Source organism: Diabrotica undecimpunctata, chromosome 5, assembly GCF_040954645.1.
Source record: "Diabrotica undecimpunctata isolate CICGRU chromosome 5, icDiaUnde3, whole genome shotgun sequence".
Taxonomy (NCBI): Eukaryota; Metazoa; Arthropoda; class Insecta; order Coleoptera; family Chrysomelidae; genus Diabrotica; species Diabrotica undecimpunctata.
The window spans coordinates 97,095,195-97,113,500 of NC_092807.1; the positions used below are offsets into that span (position 1 = coordinate 97,095,195).

Genomic DNA, 18,306 nt, shown 5'->3' on the forward strand with positions numbered 1-18,306 from the left:
GGGTCAGGAAACACCTTGAATCTGCGGAGGGTAGGGATTGATTCATTTTTCATGATAGGACTATCCCAAGAAGTTCCTAGCCTCTACCCGCATTGCTCTTTATATTAAACATGAATTATTAAAATATATTTTATTATAAGACTATTTTTGGGGTTAATAATTAGGGGGAAATTACCTTAATACAATATCTTTTCTCTCTTTGTCTAGTACGTTTAATAGGCATATGTAAAATTCCAATGTTTCGACTTCCGATGATCCTTCTACTGGTGCATAGATTTATATTAAGGTCATTATCTTTCCCATTCATAAAGTTACTATCATTATTGTAGAGTTAACTACTTGTACTGGATGACTTTTTGGTCCTTTTGTTCTTCTATTATTATTCGTACCCCATCGTTTCCCTTTGAACAGCATTCACTCCCAAAAAAAAAAAATAGTATGTAGTTATCTGTTAACTTGATCTTCCCATTTAATTTTTTTGTTTTTTTCGCCCAGACCCAATATTTTTATTTGATTCCTTTTGATTTCCTTATATAACTTTACCATTGTTCCATATTTTGTTATGAGTTCTTTATGATCTCTTTCTTTACTGCTTGTCCTCTTTACTAATCTATATCTTAAAAAGATGAAAAACACTAAAGAAGAAGAGGACTGCAAAAGCTTTTTTACAATTTTTAAGATACAAATTTTTTATTTACCTATTTGATTTTAATATTAATTTCAGTTGACGGTGTAGCGTACTCAGGAGAACTTTTGGCCATATTGGGTTCAAGTGGGTCTGGAAAAACAACCCTTTTAAATACTCTAACATATCTACCAATGGATGGAATCATCGTTTCAGGAATGCGGTGTATAAATGGTGTGCCCGTGGATCGTCACAGGTTAAGAAACGTGTCAGCTTATGTTCAGCAGGATGATTGTTTTATAACAACCTTGACAGTGCGAGAACATTTGATCTTTCAGGTATATATCGATGTAAAAATTGTTATGCCAGTATCGTTTATATCGTTTAGTGAATTACTTTTCCACTTTTTTGTTCTTATTCTTTCCTCCGGTCTGTCTAAAAAAATAATTAGATTAAAATTTTTAGGCTCTGGTAAGAATGGAAAGCACTGTGACATATGATCAACGACTGAGAAGAGTTGAAGAAGTATTATCTGAAGTAAGTAGTATTTATTGTTTGAAATGAAATAATTAGGTTTATATCATCTAACTGTGTCATCAAACTCCAGAATATATTAATATTTGAATGTATACCTATAGGCTCTCAGACAAATACTTGAGGAGATATGTTGTTTAATGCAATTTTAGATTCCTCATGTCTCTAATAGCATCTTTATCAACGTCAGTTTTGCCTTGCAATTCTTAGAAGGCATAGATTAAAGCATAAATCTGAATTTGGTTTCGAAAATTACTTTCTGGATTTATTATCAGATGTCGCGATTTGCGTCCATACGAAGTCATGCTAGAGTTGCTTCCCAAGACAGGAAAGATTTATTTTCACGTTCATAGCGTTTGTAAATAGCCGTCTCTGATGACCCCTTTTAGGGTGAAATACGTATAAGCGGATATACAGACGCACTATACGTGAAATCAAATCTTAACCGTCTTTTTCCTTTTTAAAACAAGGGCAATGGTAGAAAGCAAACGGCCTAATCTACAACCTAACATTCAAATTTATAACCTTCATAGAAGATGTCAATACATTTAAATATCTTAACTCATGAATAATGCACGATATAGACCTAAAGGTTAAAATTCAAATTAAATACACTTTTTGAATAACCCTTTCGGTGGATACTAGGTATCGATTCTTAAAAGCATACATATATTTTATTATCTTATATGGGATAGAGGCATGGATAATGAACCTAAATGTGACGAGAAAATTTTGGGCCTTCAAGATGTGGGGTGAAGATTCCTGAAAATACTATGGACAGACCATATCACTAATAAGACAGTATTGCGTAAAATGGGATATGGAAGAGAAGTTCTTAACATTAACAAAAGGCGCTAAACCAATTCTAGGTCATGTGCATTATGAGCACATTATAAGCTCTTAAGGTTTTTGATGAAGAAAGAAATTGAATAAAGAGGAGGTTAGGTAGAAAAAAATGTTCATCATTGAAAAATCGTCAGAGACTGGTCTTGATACTGAAAGTTGCACAGGATACAGAAAGATTTGTCAGAATTGTTACTAACCTTCAAAAATAAAAAGGATACTATGAGAAGAAGTATTACTTTAAACTTTTAATCATTTTATTGTTTTATTTTATAGTTATTGCTTAAAAGATGCGAAAACACTGTAATTGGCTCTACAGACAAAGGAGGCATCTCAGGAGGAGAAAGAAAGCGACTGACGTTCGCCTCAGAAATACTAACAAATCCGCATATAATGTTCTGTGACGAGCCAACTTCTGGTTTGGATTCTTTTATGGCCCTACAAGTCGTCCAAGCTCTAAAAGCTATGGCACAAAATGGGAAGACCGTTATTTGTACCATTCACCAACCGAGCTCCGAGCTATACGTCTTGTTTGATAAAATTATGTTGATGACTGAAGGACTAACTGGTTTCATGGGAACCAAAGAGGATGCTGATGGATTCTTCAAATCGTAAGTGTTTTGAGATTATTATTAATCTTATGTTTGAAATATTTTTTTTTACATAAAATATCAACAGATATTCCATACATTGTATGATTTGAGCTTTTGTCCATCGATTCTTCTTTATTCTTTACATAGTTTTTGATGAATTTAATTTTAACATAGTCATTCTTTGGATCAACTGTGTTAATTTTGATCTTTATCTTTTTTCGGTATTTGTTATGTTTTATAAATTAATTTTAAACATTTTACATTTCTTAGCTGATTCACTTGGCATTTGTGGATATGTGGATATCGCATCTGATAGCCATGCTCTGTCAAAGGTCTTTTCTAAGTCTACAAAATATTTCTATAGATTCATTTGCTATCTGACTACGAAGACAGACACATTACATGATCTTCCGTTACTATTTTTACGAAGCCTTGTTGTTTATCTGATTTTTTAGCATTTTCTTTAGCTTATTTGTTAGTATTTTCGTTAATAATTTCAAAGTAGTACTTAATAAATTTATACGCCTGTAGTTATATGGGTCGTTTTTTACCTTTACCGATTACCTTAATATTTACTTCATTTTTTGTTATCTGTGGTATTTGCCTGAGATATGTTCTCCTTTTTAAGTCTTCTTTGAATGCATTGAATGTAATTTCTATTAACTCCTTTCTGTTTTTGGGCTTTCATGAATTTACATATTCTTTTTTGTAATTCATAAATATCACGGCTTTTCTAAATATCAAGCTTTGTTAGAGCCTTTTCTAAGGCTCTAACAAACGAATCTTTGGTACATGTGTGGAAAGCGGTACCGAAAGTACGAATTGCCGTAATGATTGCCTACCTTCTTACAGGAACCAGTATGGTTTTCTGTATCATAATAGCAAAATAGCTTATTGATGTACTTTTTATTTAGATTACTGTGATTATTTTTGTTAGTTAATTGTAAATTGTGATATAGGATGGAAGCCAGATGTCCAAGAAACTATAATCCTGCAGATTATTTCATAAAATTGCTATCAGTAATTCCAGATAGAGAGGAATCCTGTAGACAAGCTATTGCTCTAATAGTGGCCAAATTTCACAACTCTCCTTTGGGCATCAAGATAGCCACAGAATCTGCATATATAGTAAGTAATTACATAAAAGATATAGCTATTGTGTTAAAAAAGTTTATATTGTTATTCTTCAAAGTGTTATGGTCACATTACTCTTTAAGCAAGAGTTTTCGGGATGACCACAACTTTTTTTGTCCTAACGGAACTTACAAATAATTTTTTAAATCTCCTTTAAAGACAGAAAGTAAAAAATGGGGAATACAACATTAATAAACTCACAAAAAAAAACATTATTTTTAATAAAACTTCAAAATACTTAATCAATTAAAATGAGGATATAATTTGGCAGATTTTTCTCATATAAACTTTATTTCTATTTTAGAGAAACCAGGAAGAAGCCGATAACACTATATGGATTTCTAATAACTTACGACCATACAAAAATTCATGCTGGGCACAGTTTCGCGCCGTTTTGTGGAGATCCTGGATAAGCATGTTAAAAGATCCGCTGATAATCAAAGTTAGGTTTTTTCAAACTGTGGTAAGTAAAATTGCTAATTTTTAAAATGTATGTACATAGGTATAACCATACAGTTCTCAGGAATTTTTTATTTTATTTTCCCACGAGATAACCTCCCACTTTTGTATACGAGAGAAGAATTTTCAGCTTGCTACCGGTATCTTATGCAATCTGTACTTCTACTTTCAGGAGCAACTTTCTTTGTTTTCGCTGCTAGTCCTGTTAATTTTCCTGACATAGCTTCTACGCCATCTGTGCCTAAACTAATACACTTTTAGCCAGGAATGCCTATTTTAAGCCACACTCATCAATCATGTTAAACATATAGTGTTTGATTCAAGTGATTTACAGGACAAAAACTCTTTGTCGGTACTTTCGTCAGCTTGAAGTACCAAATTTATGTTTTCTTACAGTTTTAAACCCAGTTAATTTTTAATCTTCACTGTGTTGTTTTACATTGATATGTTTTTAATGTCTAAGCCGTTTGTCCTAACACAGCTTAAATCATATCCACAGTGGCTTTTCATGTTTTGCAATCCTGTAACTAGCAGGATTAACTTATAAATTAAGAAATAACTAGCGTTTATCATAAGCGCGTATATTATCGCATCACGGGTTGGAAATTCCTGTTCCATATAATTAGCACATTTGGACATGAAGTTGTCCAGAACTTTACTTTTAGAAACGTGTATTAACAATCTGTAACAACTTTTTATTAAATTCTCTGTAGGGTTTCATTGTTGAATTCGTTTCTAAAGAGAAGCTAGTAGAGTTTTCTAAATTTTAGAGTAGGTTGTTTATTAAAAATTTGATTTCTTTAGGTATATTTTCACTTTACTACATTTAGCAATTACTAGGTGGTTGGAGGATTTTGATATTCAACACGATTCAATTTTTGCCCAATTATTTTACTGCTATAACCGACTTTTGGACATAAATACAGTCTAAATGTTTCTTTTGTTTAAATAACTTGTTGCCCTTCTTCTTATGATTTTTTTTCTTGTTTTGCCAAATGTCAATGCCAAACGTATTGTCTTATTATAACCTTAAAAGAAACAATTTTTAAAGTTTATTTTTTTTTTGTAGATAACATCTTTACTTATAGGACTGATTTATTATGGACAAGAACTTAATCAAGAAGGGGTAATGAACATTAATGGTGTTCTTTTTATATTTTTAACCAATATGACTTTCCAAAATATTTACGCTGTAATCCATGTAAGTATATGGAGTTCTCTTTTACCCTATACTTAGTTCTCTTTTTGTTTTTTTTTAACTGTCTTCTGTCGATCTACTTTCTTCGTTCTCACTAAATACATTTCGGTATCATTATATTAATTATCTGTCACGTGTATATATCAAAGATTTCAAGAATTTTATTTAACCTTAAACAAAATTATGTCGTTATGGACAACGCATCTTACCATAGTTGACAATTGGAGCCTTCAGGAACAATTGCTTGGCGGAAAGCTGACATTATATATCGACTCTCTCAAAGAAATATATTATCTATGACTGCTTAGCTGTGTAACAGTATAGCAAAGGGCTGCGTGACGTATACATGACATGGCTAACTTCAGGCAAGTAAACATAAGTTAAGCAACTTGTCAGAAATTGGCACATGTCTGATTTTCTGAGTTATTTGATAAGACTGTAAAATATATAAGTTTACTAAGTACAATTATTGTTTGACTTATAGTTCCATAATGTATAAAATATGGCGCAGTCAAACAGCTGCTTGGGTTACAGTCGAAAACTAAATTTCGCCATTAAAGAAAAATAAACTTGAAAAAGATAGTAAGACACGAGATAGCATAACCTAAAATGGCAATGGAAATAAATGTAAAAGTACCACCAGATACATATAGGCTTAAAATTCGACAAGTGAATGGAAGTTCTGGGAAACAAAGTTTCGAAAAGTATTTACTAGCAACAGGACAAGACCAGTCTGCAGACAAAATAAAACTGTCAATTTTAAGAAATATAATTGGAACAGAGTCTGCCAAAATTTTATCCACATTCGCTATCCCATAAGCCGAAACTAATAAGTACGACTTGACGATATCACTAATGGACAAATATGTAAGTTGGACAAATATGTAAGCATCCAAAGTTGGATTACTTAAGACTGAAGAGAGAAAGAGGGTGGCCAAAAGAAAAAAAAGTTCCTTAAGTATATAAACAGTACTATGGTATAAGAGATTTACTATATTTTGAAGCTGACATTGCATTAATTAATAAAAGAATAATTATTCCGAGAAAACTTAGGCTTGACATGATAAAATTGCTTCATAAAGACCATACAGTAGTCAGCAAAACTATAAAAAAGCCAGGAGTATATTTTGTTGGGCAGGACTTAATGACGATATAACCAACTATATAAAAAATGCAGGATATGTTCGAAATACACACCAAATAATTTTAAAGAACCAATGATACCTCACGACATTCCTAAATTAAGATTCAATAAAGTTGGTACAGACATTTTAGAGTATAGTCAAAGGCATATTTAGTAATTGTAGATTATTTTTCACATTGGTTGGACATTTCAGTATTAAAAGATAGAACCTCTAGTTCAGTAATCGACCCATTTCAAGAAACTTTTAGTAGATTTGGATATCCAGAAATTTTAATTACAGATAATCTGACATTTACGTTGTTCTGAAGCTATTTTAAATAGATCTAGGAGTAATGGAGCCCGATTGGAAGAAGAAAGAGAGGAAGACCCCGAAGGTCATTCAGAGATGAAATCGACGAGGCTATGGAGAAAAGAACCCTGCGAGATGGAGACTGGAATAACAGGGAAAATTGGAGAAAACGGTTGAGTGAAGGAAGACAGTGAAAACTGTGGAAATCCTTAGTAGTAGTAGTAGTAGTAGTAGTAGTAGTAGTAGTAGTAGTAGTAGTAGTAGTAGTAGTAGTAGTAGTAGTAGAGTATTTAAATCTCCTAGATCTATTTAACACAATATATAGAACTGGAATAATACCTAGGGAATGGCTCCGTTCGACCTTTATACTACTGCCAAAAAAGGCAAATACAAGGGAATGCAGCGAATATCGTACGATAGCTTTGATGAGTCATGCTCTAAAACTGTTCCTGAAAATAATCCATAATAGGATCTATAGGAAATTAGACGCAGACATTAGTAACACTCAGATGGGATTCAGAAAAGGGCTGGGTACAAGGGAGGCTCTGTTTGCAATGAACGTTCTCTCACAGAGATGCTTAGACATGAACCAAGAAATTTACACCTGCTTTATTGATTTCGAAAAGGCCTTTGACAAAGTACAACATGAACCACTAAGACAAATTCTAATAAAGAAAAATATAGACAGCCGAGATATTCGAATTATATGCAACCTATATTGGAATCAAACAGCAAATGTGAAGGTTGAGGGTAGGCTAACAGAAGAAATTCAAATCCGTCGAGGAGTCCGGCAGGGATGCATCTTCACTTTTATTTAATCTGTATAGTGAAGCTATTTGTGAACAAGCACTCGAGGAAGAATATCTTGGTCTGATAATAAATGGTGAGACGATCAACAATATAATGTATGCTGACGATACGGTTCTCCTAACGGGAACGCTAGTAGAACTACAACATCTCGTTCAAAGTCTCAATATATACTGTAACAGTTACGGCTTGAAAATTAATTTGAAAAAAACTAAATTTATGGTAATCACGAAATCAAAGAACATCAGAGCTAATCTTGTAATAGACAATACAACGATTGAGCGTGTGTCCTGTTATAAATATCTAGGTGCTTGGATCACAGACGATACTGATCAAACAAAAGAGATTAGATGTAGAATAGAAATCGCTAGATCAGTCTTTAATAGAATGCGCAAACTCTTTTGCAATCGTGATATCAATATAAAGTTACGAATACGAATGCTGCGGTGTTACGTCTTTTCTACCCTGTTGTATGGAGTAGAGGCTTGGACACTAAAACAGTTGACCACAAAAAACATCGAAGCTTTCGAGATGTGGTGCTATAGGCGCATTCTCAGAATATCATGGATGGACCGCGTCACTAACACGCAAGTACTCCAAACTTTAGACAAAAGATGCGAAATTCTAAATGAGATAAAAACTAGAAAGATGGAATACTTGGGGCACATTGTGAGAGGTGAAAAGTACGAACTTTTAAGAAATATCATGCAGGGCAAAATTAAGGGCAAAAGAAGTATGGGAAGAAGAAAAATATCGTGGCTTCGTAATCTACGTGAATGGTTCGGGTGTAGTTCGTGTGTGTGTGTGTTTGGTGAGTTGGCTTGGAAACTAGTCCTTTAGCCACAGAATTGTAATGTAAGATATTAGATTTTAAATAGTGTAACCAACTTTAAATAAAAAGTTACATATTAGTTCGTATACTTCTCTACTATCTAAGGAGAGTAAATGGGTGATGTTTATGGGAGTCTGAATTTTAAGTTCTGATAGTTTTGAATACAGCTGATCTGTTTCATATCTATGTTTATCGCACTTAAAAAGAATATGGTTGATGTCACATTGTGATATATTATCGCATGAGCACACCCCAGAAGGGATAATATTTAACTTAGCCAAGTGAGCTGGGAATGCACCGTGATTAGTTTTCAGTCGTGTAATTGTGGCTGTTAACTTCTTTGGCATTGCATATTTGAAAATATAGTCAACATCTTGTGGCAAGGTAGGGTGGATAGTATAATATTGATTATTTGAATTCGTTGCTATGTTTTTCCATTTTTCTTTCCAATTTATAAAAATTTTGTTATAATAATGTTGTTGTAAGTCCTCCAATGTAAATATGGGAATATAGAGTCCAACATGGGTCGCATCTTTAGCAAGCTGGTCAACCAGTTCATTTCCCTCGATACCAATGTGACTTTTAACCCAAATAACTGTAATATCTTTACTATATGTTTTATTTTTAATAGCACAAAGAATATTATTTCTTTTATGTTGAGTCATATCTGAGTTTAATCCTTTAATGACCGATAATGAATCTGATAATATTACTGCTTTATTTAAATTGTGTGAATCTAGCCAATCTAATGCTTTTTCGATAGCTACCGCTTCAGCAGTATATATTGAACAATGTGATGGAAGTTTAATTTTCAAAGATTCGCTTCTATGTGGAATGTAAACAGCGCAACCTGTGGCACCATCCTCTTTTTTGGAACCATCGGTATACAGTATTACGTGATCATTATAGTCACTCAATATGGATCTAAGTAAGACAAAGTTTATTTGTGGGGATTCTGTGTACTTTGGTATAATGACTTTTGGTTTATTTAATGTTACCTGAAAATTAGCTTTATATATTGGTAATCTTTTTTCTTTGCCATAGATGTTAGGATACTCATTAGTTTCTAAGAAAGCATCAGCAAGTGGAGGAGAATTTTTTATGCGCCAGTATTTATTTGAGAGGTTTTCAATAGATAACTCATACAGTTGACTAAGTAGATTATTATTATTTAATCTTAGCTTCAGGATATGTTTAATTGCCATAATTTCTCGACGATTTTGAAGAGGTATTTCATTACTTTCAGCAAGTAGTACAGGGCAAGGAGTGGACTTCATGGTGCCCAAGCATATTCTTAGACATTTAAACTGAATGCGGTCTACAGTTAATAAGTTTGTGTTACTGGCGGCACCATACAGAATGCAACCATAGTCTACAATAGATCGCACGTAGGCTCTGTAAAACATCAATGCAACTTTAGGGTCAGCGCCCCATCTTCGATTAGTAACACATTTAAGAATATTAATACCTTTTTCACACCTACTTTTTATATATTCCACATGTTTTGACCATAAGAGTTTGGGATCAAGAAGAATGCCAAGATATTTGTATTCTTTGACAATAGGTATATCATATCCAGACAACTTTATTTTGTCAGGCGTACGAATCCTATGTCTAGTGAATATCATTGTGGCTGATTTGTCAGGGGAAATGGTCAGTCCATGATTTTTTACCCAGTTATTAACGTTTTGCATGATGGATTCCAGAGCCTCCAGGCAGTCAGTATACGAGTTACGCTCTGTATAGATGCATATGTCATCAGCGTATTGGATGCAATTGATTGTGTTGTCAAAAATGCCATGAATACTTGCTGAAAATATGTTGAACAATAACGGACTTAAAACTGATCCTTGTGGAAGACCTGTATGAGCAATTCTAGGACCGTGTAGTTGGTTTAAATGATCTTTAATATATATAACACGATTATTATAAAGATGAACAATATTAGTCGCTATATTTTGAGGTAATCCTATATCATATAGTTTTTTGTGTAAAATGGATAAATTAACAGAATCATATGCCCCTTTTAGGTCTAAAAACAAACAAGCAAGATAATTGTTTCTGGAAAACGTTATTTGAATGTCGGTAACTAAATGTGATATTGCATCCAGTGTACCAACACTAGCCCTAAATCCATATTGTGTACTTGGAAGGATACTATAATGTTCTACAAGCCATTCTAATCGAGTCTTAATAAGTCTTTCAAATGTCTTGCATATGCAAGACATTAATGATATCGGTCTGTAAGAAGAGGAGAGTGTTTTATCTTTATTAGGTTTAAGAATTAAACAAATAACTATTTCTTTCATATGATCCACATATCTTCCATTGAAAAGCCAATCGTTGAAAATTGTTAGTAAACTTTGTTTAGCTATAAGAGGTAATTCATATATTATGTTATAAGTAATTTGATCGCGCCCCGGAGCCGAGGACTTTGAAGACTTAAGTGCAGCCTCAAATTCTATCATATCAAAACTTTCCTGGAAAATATTGTATTTACTAGTTTTATTGTTATCCTGAATAGGAAGGTCAACATATGGCGGAGCAAATTTGTCGAGCAACTCTTCTATTAGTTCATTTGGCAGGGGATATCGTCTTGTACGGTAATTTTTATTCACTAGTTTATTAACAAAATTCCAAATTTTACTGATGGGAGTATTTTTGTTTAAAGTATTTACAAAGTTAATCCACGAACTTTTTTGTTTGTTTGTAAAGAGGAGTTTACTTTTGGCTTGAATTTGTTTGTATTTAATATAGTTTTCAAAATTTGATGCTTCAATGTATCTTTTGTATGCAACTTTTCGTGAAATGATCATATTTTTGCATTCATAATCCCACCAGACTGGAATTCGAGATTTTGGCTGAAAGGAATTTTTGATATTCATAGAAAATGAGGCAGCATCGTCAATTGTCTTTAACAGGAAGTCAAAACGTTCCGCTGAAGTGATATTATCGGTTATATTTTCGGATAATGTTTTTTCTATATGGCCTTTAAAGATATTCCAGTTTGCTGAAGACTCTTTCCATTTGGATGAAGGAATTATTGTACATGGGTGATAGTCCAAGTCGATGGTGATTACTATAGGTAAGTGAGTTGAACCCAGAGTATCGGAAACAGGATCCCATGTGGTATATCCAATTAGATTTGGTGTAACAAGGGATAGATCCACCATTGATGGAAGTTCATTAGGTCTTGTTACTTTGGTCGGTCTACAGTCGTTTAGCAGAACTAAATTACTGTTATCAAGCGCGTCTACTATACACTTGCCCTGAGCGGAATCCTTCAAGGAACCCCACCTACTGTGGTGTCCATTGAAGTCCCCACCAATGACAACCCTACCACTAAATTGAGTTAAAAGCTTTTCCCAATCTCTATTATTGACTATCACTTTGGGTGGTTTATAAATACAAACGATTACCAATTTAATTTGTTCTATAAAAACTGCACACGTTTCAATACCTTTATTAAAGTTTTTCGTTACATTAATTTCAGTAAAACAAAGGTTATTTGATATGAGGATGGCTACACCACCGTAACCATCAGGTCTATCGCTTCTGATAACGTTGTAACCTGTTAAACCAAAATTTTTATTTTTAGAAAGCCATGTTTCATTAAGCAGAATGACATCAACAACATTGTGCTCGAGATAATTAAGTAAACTAGGTTTATGTTTATTTATAGATTGACAGTTCCACTGCAGTATGTTAAATGTCCTGTTGTTCCCCATCGCTTTCAATATCTGTTAGGTTGTTCAACATTTTTTCAATTTCTTCTTTTGTATTTTTTTGTAAGTTAGGTAAAAATATTTTAGGGTTAATTTTCTTGATGATATTTTCTATCAAGGCTGGAATTTCATTGATTATTTTACATTCTATTTTTTCTTTATACGCCATAAACTCGTCCCTGTAGGGATTAGGGATTATAGGTTGGGATGAGGTGTTTGTAGCATTTGGAAATCTTGGGAAAGTTGGTGCGTTTTTGATCGCAGTAGGAGATATAGCTTTACGCTTGTTTCTTGTTTTTTTAATGGTAGGTACATAGGATTGATTTTGATTTGTACCTTCAGGGATGTTAGGGGTTAAGGCGGGGAAATTTTGTATAGTATTGAGGATACCGAATCTATTATTTGTAGTTACCTTGGCGTATGAAGGATTGTTAGCTATGGTTTCTGCCTCTTTAAAGGTAGTGTTTTCTAAAGCCATTATTGATTTTATTTTGTATTGGTGTTTAAATGCAGGACACTGTTTAGAGAGTGAGTTGTGTTCAGTGGAGTTGCAATGTAAACAAAATAGGGAGTTAGTGCATGTTTCATTATTATTATGAGTTTGACTACATTTTTTACAACGATTTGATGTTGATTTGCATTGCCGAGCAGTATGACCGAAACGAAAGCAATTAAAACACTGAACAACCGGATATATATATTGTTCAACATTAAACCTAACCAAGTCTAAATTAACAGTCTTAGGAATGCTATTTCCTTCAAATGTCAAAATGACCATCTGGCGAGGTACAAGAATTGTTTCATTATCCGAATCAATTATTTTCCGTTTTAACCTTTTTACTTCGACAACATTTTTATCTGAAACAATATTTTCTAAAATATACTTTTCATCCAAAAACGTATCGACTTCCCTAATAATTCCCTTCTTTTGAGTAAAAAATGATGGAATATACGCTACAAGTTTATTATCCTTAATAAGCTCATGTTCAATTAACGAATTTGCGCAAGTATAAGTTTTAAAAATTACTTTTACCTTATTTCTGCCAACAGGTTTAATGTCTAGTACATCGTGTTTAAAATATTGGTTTTTAAATAGATAATGACCGACACGTACTGGTGATAAACGGGACAAGTTTTTGTCTGTAGATTCTACAAAGACATTATAATACCCTGAATCATTTATTTTATATCTATTATTTAAATTAATATACCTTTTGTCTTCCGTATCCATTGATGATATATTATTCTGGGGTGGCTCAACACCACCCCCCGATTCACTCATAATAATAAATAATTAGATCCTACCTTTTTTGAAGATCGGTTGGTTTATTTTCAAATTAAATACCTATTAATTTGATAATAGCACTAGTTAAGGACACGGCACAGATTTATCGAACGATGTTCACCTGTTAACTGTCCAACGAATACTGGGGTGTAGTTCGATTGAACTTTTTAGGCGCGCTGCTAACAAAGTCGCAGTGGCCATGATGATTTCCAATCTCCGATAGGAGTGGCACGAGAAGAAGAAGAAGCCATTTTACCTCGGCAAAATATAAAAAAATATATAGAGAAAAAGACATTACAATTTTTACATTCACTTTACATTACCACCATAGTAATGGATTTAAAATAAAAGCAGTCAATATAAGCAAGCAAATTAAAACAAAAGTGATGAGAAAAATAATGATTTTAGAGATTGTTGAATGGAATATAATATAATACCTGCATAATAAACCTCGATGTATCTCTAGCTTAAATTTTTGCAAAGCAGGATCCTGAGAGCGGCGTTATCTAACTGCCCCAAGAACTAACTGGGCACGTTAATCCCAAGTACCTGCTGCCCTATCGCCGAGAAAGTTGGGAAATAAGTCTTAATGACCGGAAATTCCAAATTTGATTATAGTTGAAAGTAAGAATATAAATATTTTCAGTTATTCACTTCAGTTGCAAGTATTACGGTATAGTTTTGTCCGTTAGTGTTTAACTTTTAAATGGCGAATCCAACGACTATGTTTAGTCAAAGGGGAGAACTTTTATTAATAATTAATGAATATAAATATTCAAACGCCCATGTCTCCAAAGATGGAAAAGTTAGATGGCGATGCATCAAAAAAGGGTGTCAACAAAAATTGTACACAAAGGAAGGTGATGAAAATTACGTTATTCTTGAAAAAGCATCGGTGGAGCATAATCATGCTCCAAATATCCACGTTGATCGGCAAATTTTTGGTAATTCTACAAAGAGGAAAACTGTAAAAGGTATATGTGAAAGACCTTTAAAGATTGTCCACAAGGAATTGGGGAAGGAAAATTTCAGCAATTTCGCTGACGACGAAAGACATTTCTTACTTTCGAAGAAATATCTATGCTGCAAGACAAAAATCCACACCATCATTGCCCAAGTCACAGGAAGAAGTTCTACAAGTGTTAGTGAACTTAAATTTAAAAACAAATACAGTTGAAAACTTTTTATTATCTACGAAAAATAATTCCGCAATTTTTATTTGTTTCACAAATAGTTACTTTTTGTGTAATGTAGATTCTTTGTACGTAGATGGAACTTTTCAATACTGTTCTAAATATTTTTGTCAGATATTTACTATACATGGCTACAAAAATGGTTTTTATGTCCCTCTAGTATTTTTGTTAACAAATAAATCACAGCAATCGTACAGAAGTACTTTTGATACATTAATAACAATATGTACAGATTTTAATTTAAATTTCAAACCGAAGAGAATAATTTCTGATTTTGAAATAGCATTTCAAAATGCAGCCCGTTAGTTAATGTGGCCCGACATGTTCTGCACATTTCCGACACAGTGGTATCTAATTTGCCTAATTGATATAAACTTCTTACATTCCATGTTCCAATTTTCAAGGCTATAGAGTTTTCTTATTTGTTTGAGAGGGATTTGCCTTGATGACGACCTAAGAGGCCCGTTCGTCTTAATCTGATTGTCCTCCCCTGTCAAATTTTGGACTTTGAGCTCCATGATCATTTAGTAAATTATCGACTAGTGTTGACCAACAAGTGGGAGATTACTTATACCGGTAATCGTTTGGTTAATTTAAAACTTGTAGTATCCAATAATAGACCGATCCAGGATTATTTTCCTATACGCTTTATCTTGGTAGGTACTGGTGATGGCGCTGCCCGACATCAAAGTAGGATATGGAAAGGAAATTTGATAATTAGATGGAGGAATGAGTCTATGATATAATTTCTCCCAGGTACTAGGAGATTGAAAGATAATTATGGCTCATGTGGACAGAGTCGCATACCTGAAGTAGATATATCTTCTAGCGGGAAGCTAAAAGAGTATCTACTTGTTGCCTGTTGCGTATACGTTTATTTTGTTTAACTCGTATTTAAATTGCCCAAATATTAACATTTACAGCTGTTGTCGCACATGTAATAAGATAACAGTCCTTTAACGACCTTGATATAATAGAGTCATGATAGCATTGAATTTTTCTATATTGTTCGCAGATCTTTAGAACCGCTCTAAGTATCACATCACAAATATAATAATAGTTTGTTTTTTCTTTTTCTTTATACACCATCTCTTGTTAGCAATCTTAATGGCAATCCGCGCCCTCGACTTCTGTTTGTATCTTTTTTTGCTTTGTTATTTGAAGCAAATTCAGGTAAACTCATTTAGTCTTGCCTCCTAGTATCCAATACTGATCCAATCCAAAATAAATTACTATACGTCACAGTTTAAAAGAACCAAAATTAAAGAAAACCTTGTTGTGGTAACTGTTTGGTTAATATTAATAGGACCCGTAGTTTTAGTAAAGAATTCAAGACCGTAAATGAAACTGTTTAATACTTCTATGTAAATGTAAATGTAAAAATATAAAAAAAAACCTAATTGTTTGTAATAATAATGAAATAAAAATAAATGTTACAAAATATATTAATAATACATGTTACTTGTTTGACGGTGTGATCAGAACAGAACAGGATGTCTTTGCCCAACGGAGGGTTGATTTCAGCCAGATGTCTTTCCGTTAAGCCGTAGCGGGACTGGTTATCTTATCTTCGCGACAAGCTTTCGCTGGGATCAAATTTTGAACAAGATGACAGGGTCGTCGTCAGGTCATTTAGGTTTTAACAAACCAACTTATTTATTATTTATGTTTTTTATGTAGTTTGGATTTATCTTTATTATGTCTTTTATTTGGTGATTCATTGAAAGTTCCCCACCTAAGTTGAGAGTTCCATCTCTAAGGCAAATGTCTAGATCCGCCACTAAAATCACTATTTACCGATTTCTGTAATGTTTATTCCAAAAACCTGTTAAATCTGTCAAAAAAATCTGAAATCTGTCAAGAAATAGAAATTCACGGATATCGAAATGAAACCAAAGACCTCTTCCGGAAAGTGAAAATTCTTGCGAGAGAATTTAAACCCAAGAACTATGCAATAGAGGACAAACATGGTATTATCATAAGTGATATCGACAGAGTGTTGGAAACATAAAAAAACTATTGTTCAGAGCTCTACAGGGAAGAACACGTAAATCTAGGCCACACTTCAGCCATCGAAAACATCGCATACAACCCTGAACCTGAAATTCTGCTGTCCGAGATTGAAGAAGCTGTAACTCACCTCAAGAAGAATAAATCCCCTGGCTGCGATGATATCACGGGAGAGCTCCTTCAGAACATGGGAGACAAAGGATGTTACATAATGTGGAAACTTTGTAATAAAATTTGGAGATGCGGAAAGTGGCCCAGAGAATGGCGCACATCATTGTGCATACCAATCCATAAAAAAGGAACAACTACAAAGTGTAGTAATTATCGTACCATCTCACTGATTTCCCATCCAAGCAAAATATTACTAAGAATCATTAAACGCCGTTTGCAACAATACTTAGACAAACAAATTCCCCAAGAACAAGCAGGCTTTGTCAAAGGGAAGGGTACGAGAGAGCAAATCCTTAATATGCGGCAGCTCATAGAAAAGGCCCGCGAATTTAAAATTCCAATAATAATCTGTTTTCTAGACTACCAAAAGGCATTTGATTGTGTGAAGTGGGAAGTTCTCTGGACAGTTCTTCATGAGATGGGAGCTCCAGATCATTTGGCAATATTAATTAAAAACTTATACGAAGATAACTCAGTTAAAATAAGAATTGAAAACCAGCAATCTGATACCTTCAAAACCAGCAGAGGTGTACGACAAGGGTGCATACTATCTCCAGACCTGTTCAATTTATATGGAGAATACATAATGAGGAACGCACTCGATGGATGGAGAGGCGGCATCTCCATTGCAGGAAAAAGATCTCAAACTTAAGATTCGCAGACGATACAACACTGATAGCAACATCTGAAGAGGAGATGTCGAGACTGATAAACAGAGTAGAAACCGAAAGCAACAAGTGTGGGCTCAAGATTAATAATCAGAAAACAAAAATCATGATTGTGGACCACGCGAATATCCTCCAAACAACAGGCGCCCTAAATCAATTCGAGAAAGTAGACGAGTTCACGTATCTAGGATCTTCCTTAAGCAATGCAGCCTCCTCCAGATCAAGTACAGAAAGCCACTGGAGAGACGTTTTCCGAGTCCATGAGAGCAGCCCAAAATCGCAAGAGATGGAGAGAATTGACAGCCCGCATTGTAGGAAATCACGATCTTCAGCAATGAGGAAACGACAAGAGAGAGAGAGGGAATGTTTATTGACTTTCCGGTTTAAGTGTAATTACTGGCTATGCTTATTTTCAATTAAATCCATAATTTTAGTTGCTTCCTCCAGTGATTTACGCATTTACTAATAAACTTAAAAAAAATTATTAAATTATAAATTTGACTTTTTTATTCATTGTAGGTATTTACCGCAGAGTTGCCGGTGTTTCTTCGAGAACACCGAAATGGCATGTATCGTACAGATGTGTATTTTATCAGTAAAACATTAGCAGAACTACCCTTCTTTATATTATTACCCGTATCATTCACAGCAGCATGTTATTTTCTAATTGGTCTATACAGAACAGCAACAAAATTTTTTATAACCTGTGGAATTGTCATTCTAGTTGCCAATGCTGCCTTAAGTTATGGTAAGTATCAGCATGTGTGGATCATTAAATAATTTTTGTACAGACAAT

The 18,306-nt window shown here is 33.7% G+C and overlaps 1 protein-coding gene across 2 annotated transcripts in view; it reads left to right on the plus strand.

The window, feature by feature from the left end:
• The window catches only part of w (eye pigment precursor family transporter white), a 47,944-nt gene that overhangs the window by 15,667 nt on the left and 13,971 nt on the right, over nucleotides 1-18,306 (plus strand). For both annotated transcript variants that reach the window (XM_072532298.1, XM_072532297.1), the window contains exons 3-9: nucleotides 725-963; nucleotides 1,091-1,162; nucleotides 2,279-2,613; nucleotides 3,555-3,723; nucleotides 4,034-4,192; nucleotides 5,258-5,389; nucleotides 18,030-18,258. In XM_072532298.1, coding sequence (XP_072388399.1) covers nucleotides 725-963; nucleotides 1,091-1,162; nucleotides 2,279-2,613; nucleotides 3,555-3,723; nucleotides 4,034-4,192; nucleotides 5,258-5,389; nucleotides 18,030-18,258 — 1,335 coding nt within the window. The remainder of the gene's footprint in view (nucleotides 1-724; nucleotides 964-1,090; nucleotides 1,163-2,278; nucleotides 2,614-3,554; nucleotides 3,724-4,033; nucleotides 4,193-5,257; nucleotides 5,390-18,029; nucleotides 18,259-18,306) is intronic.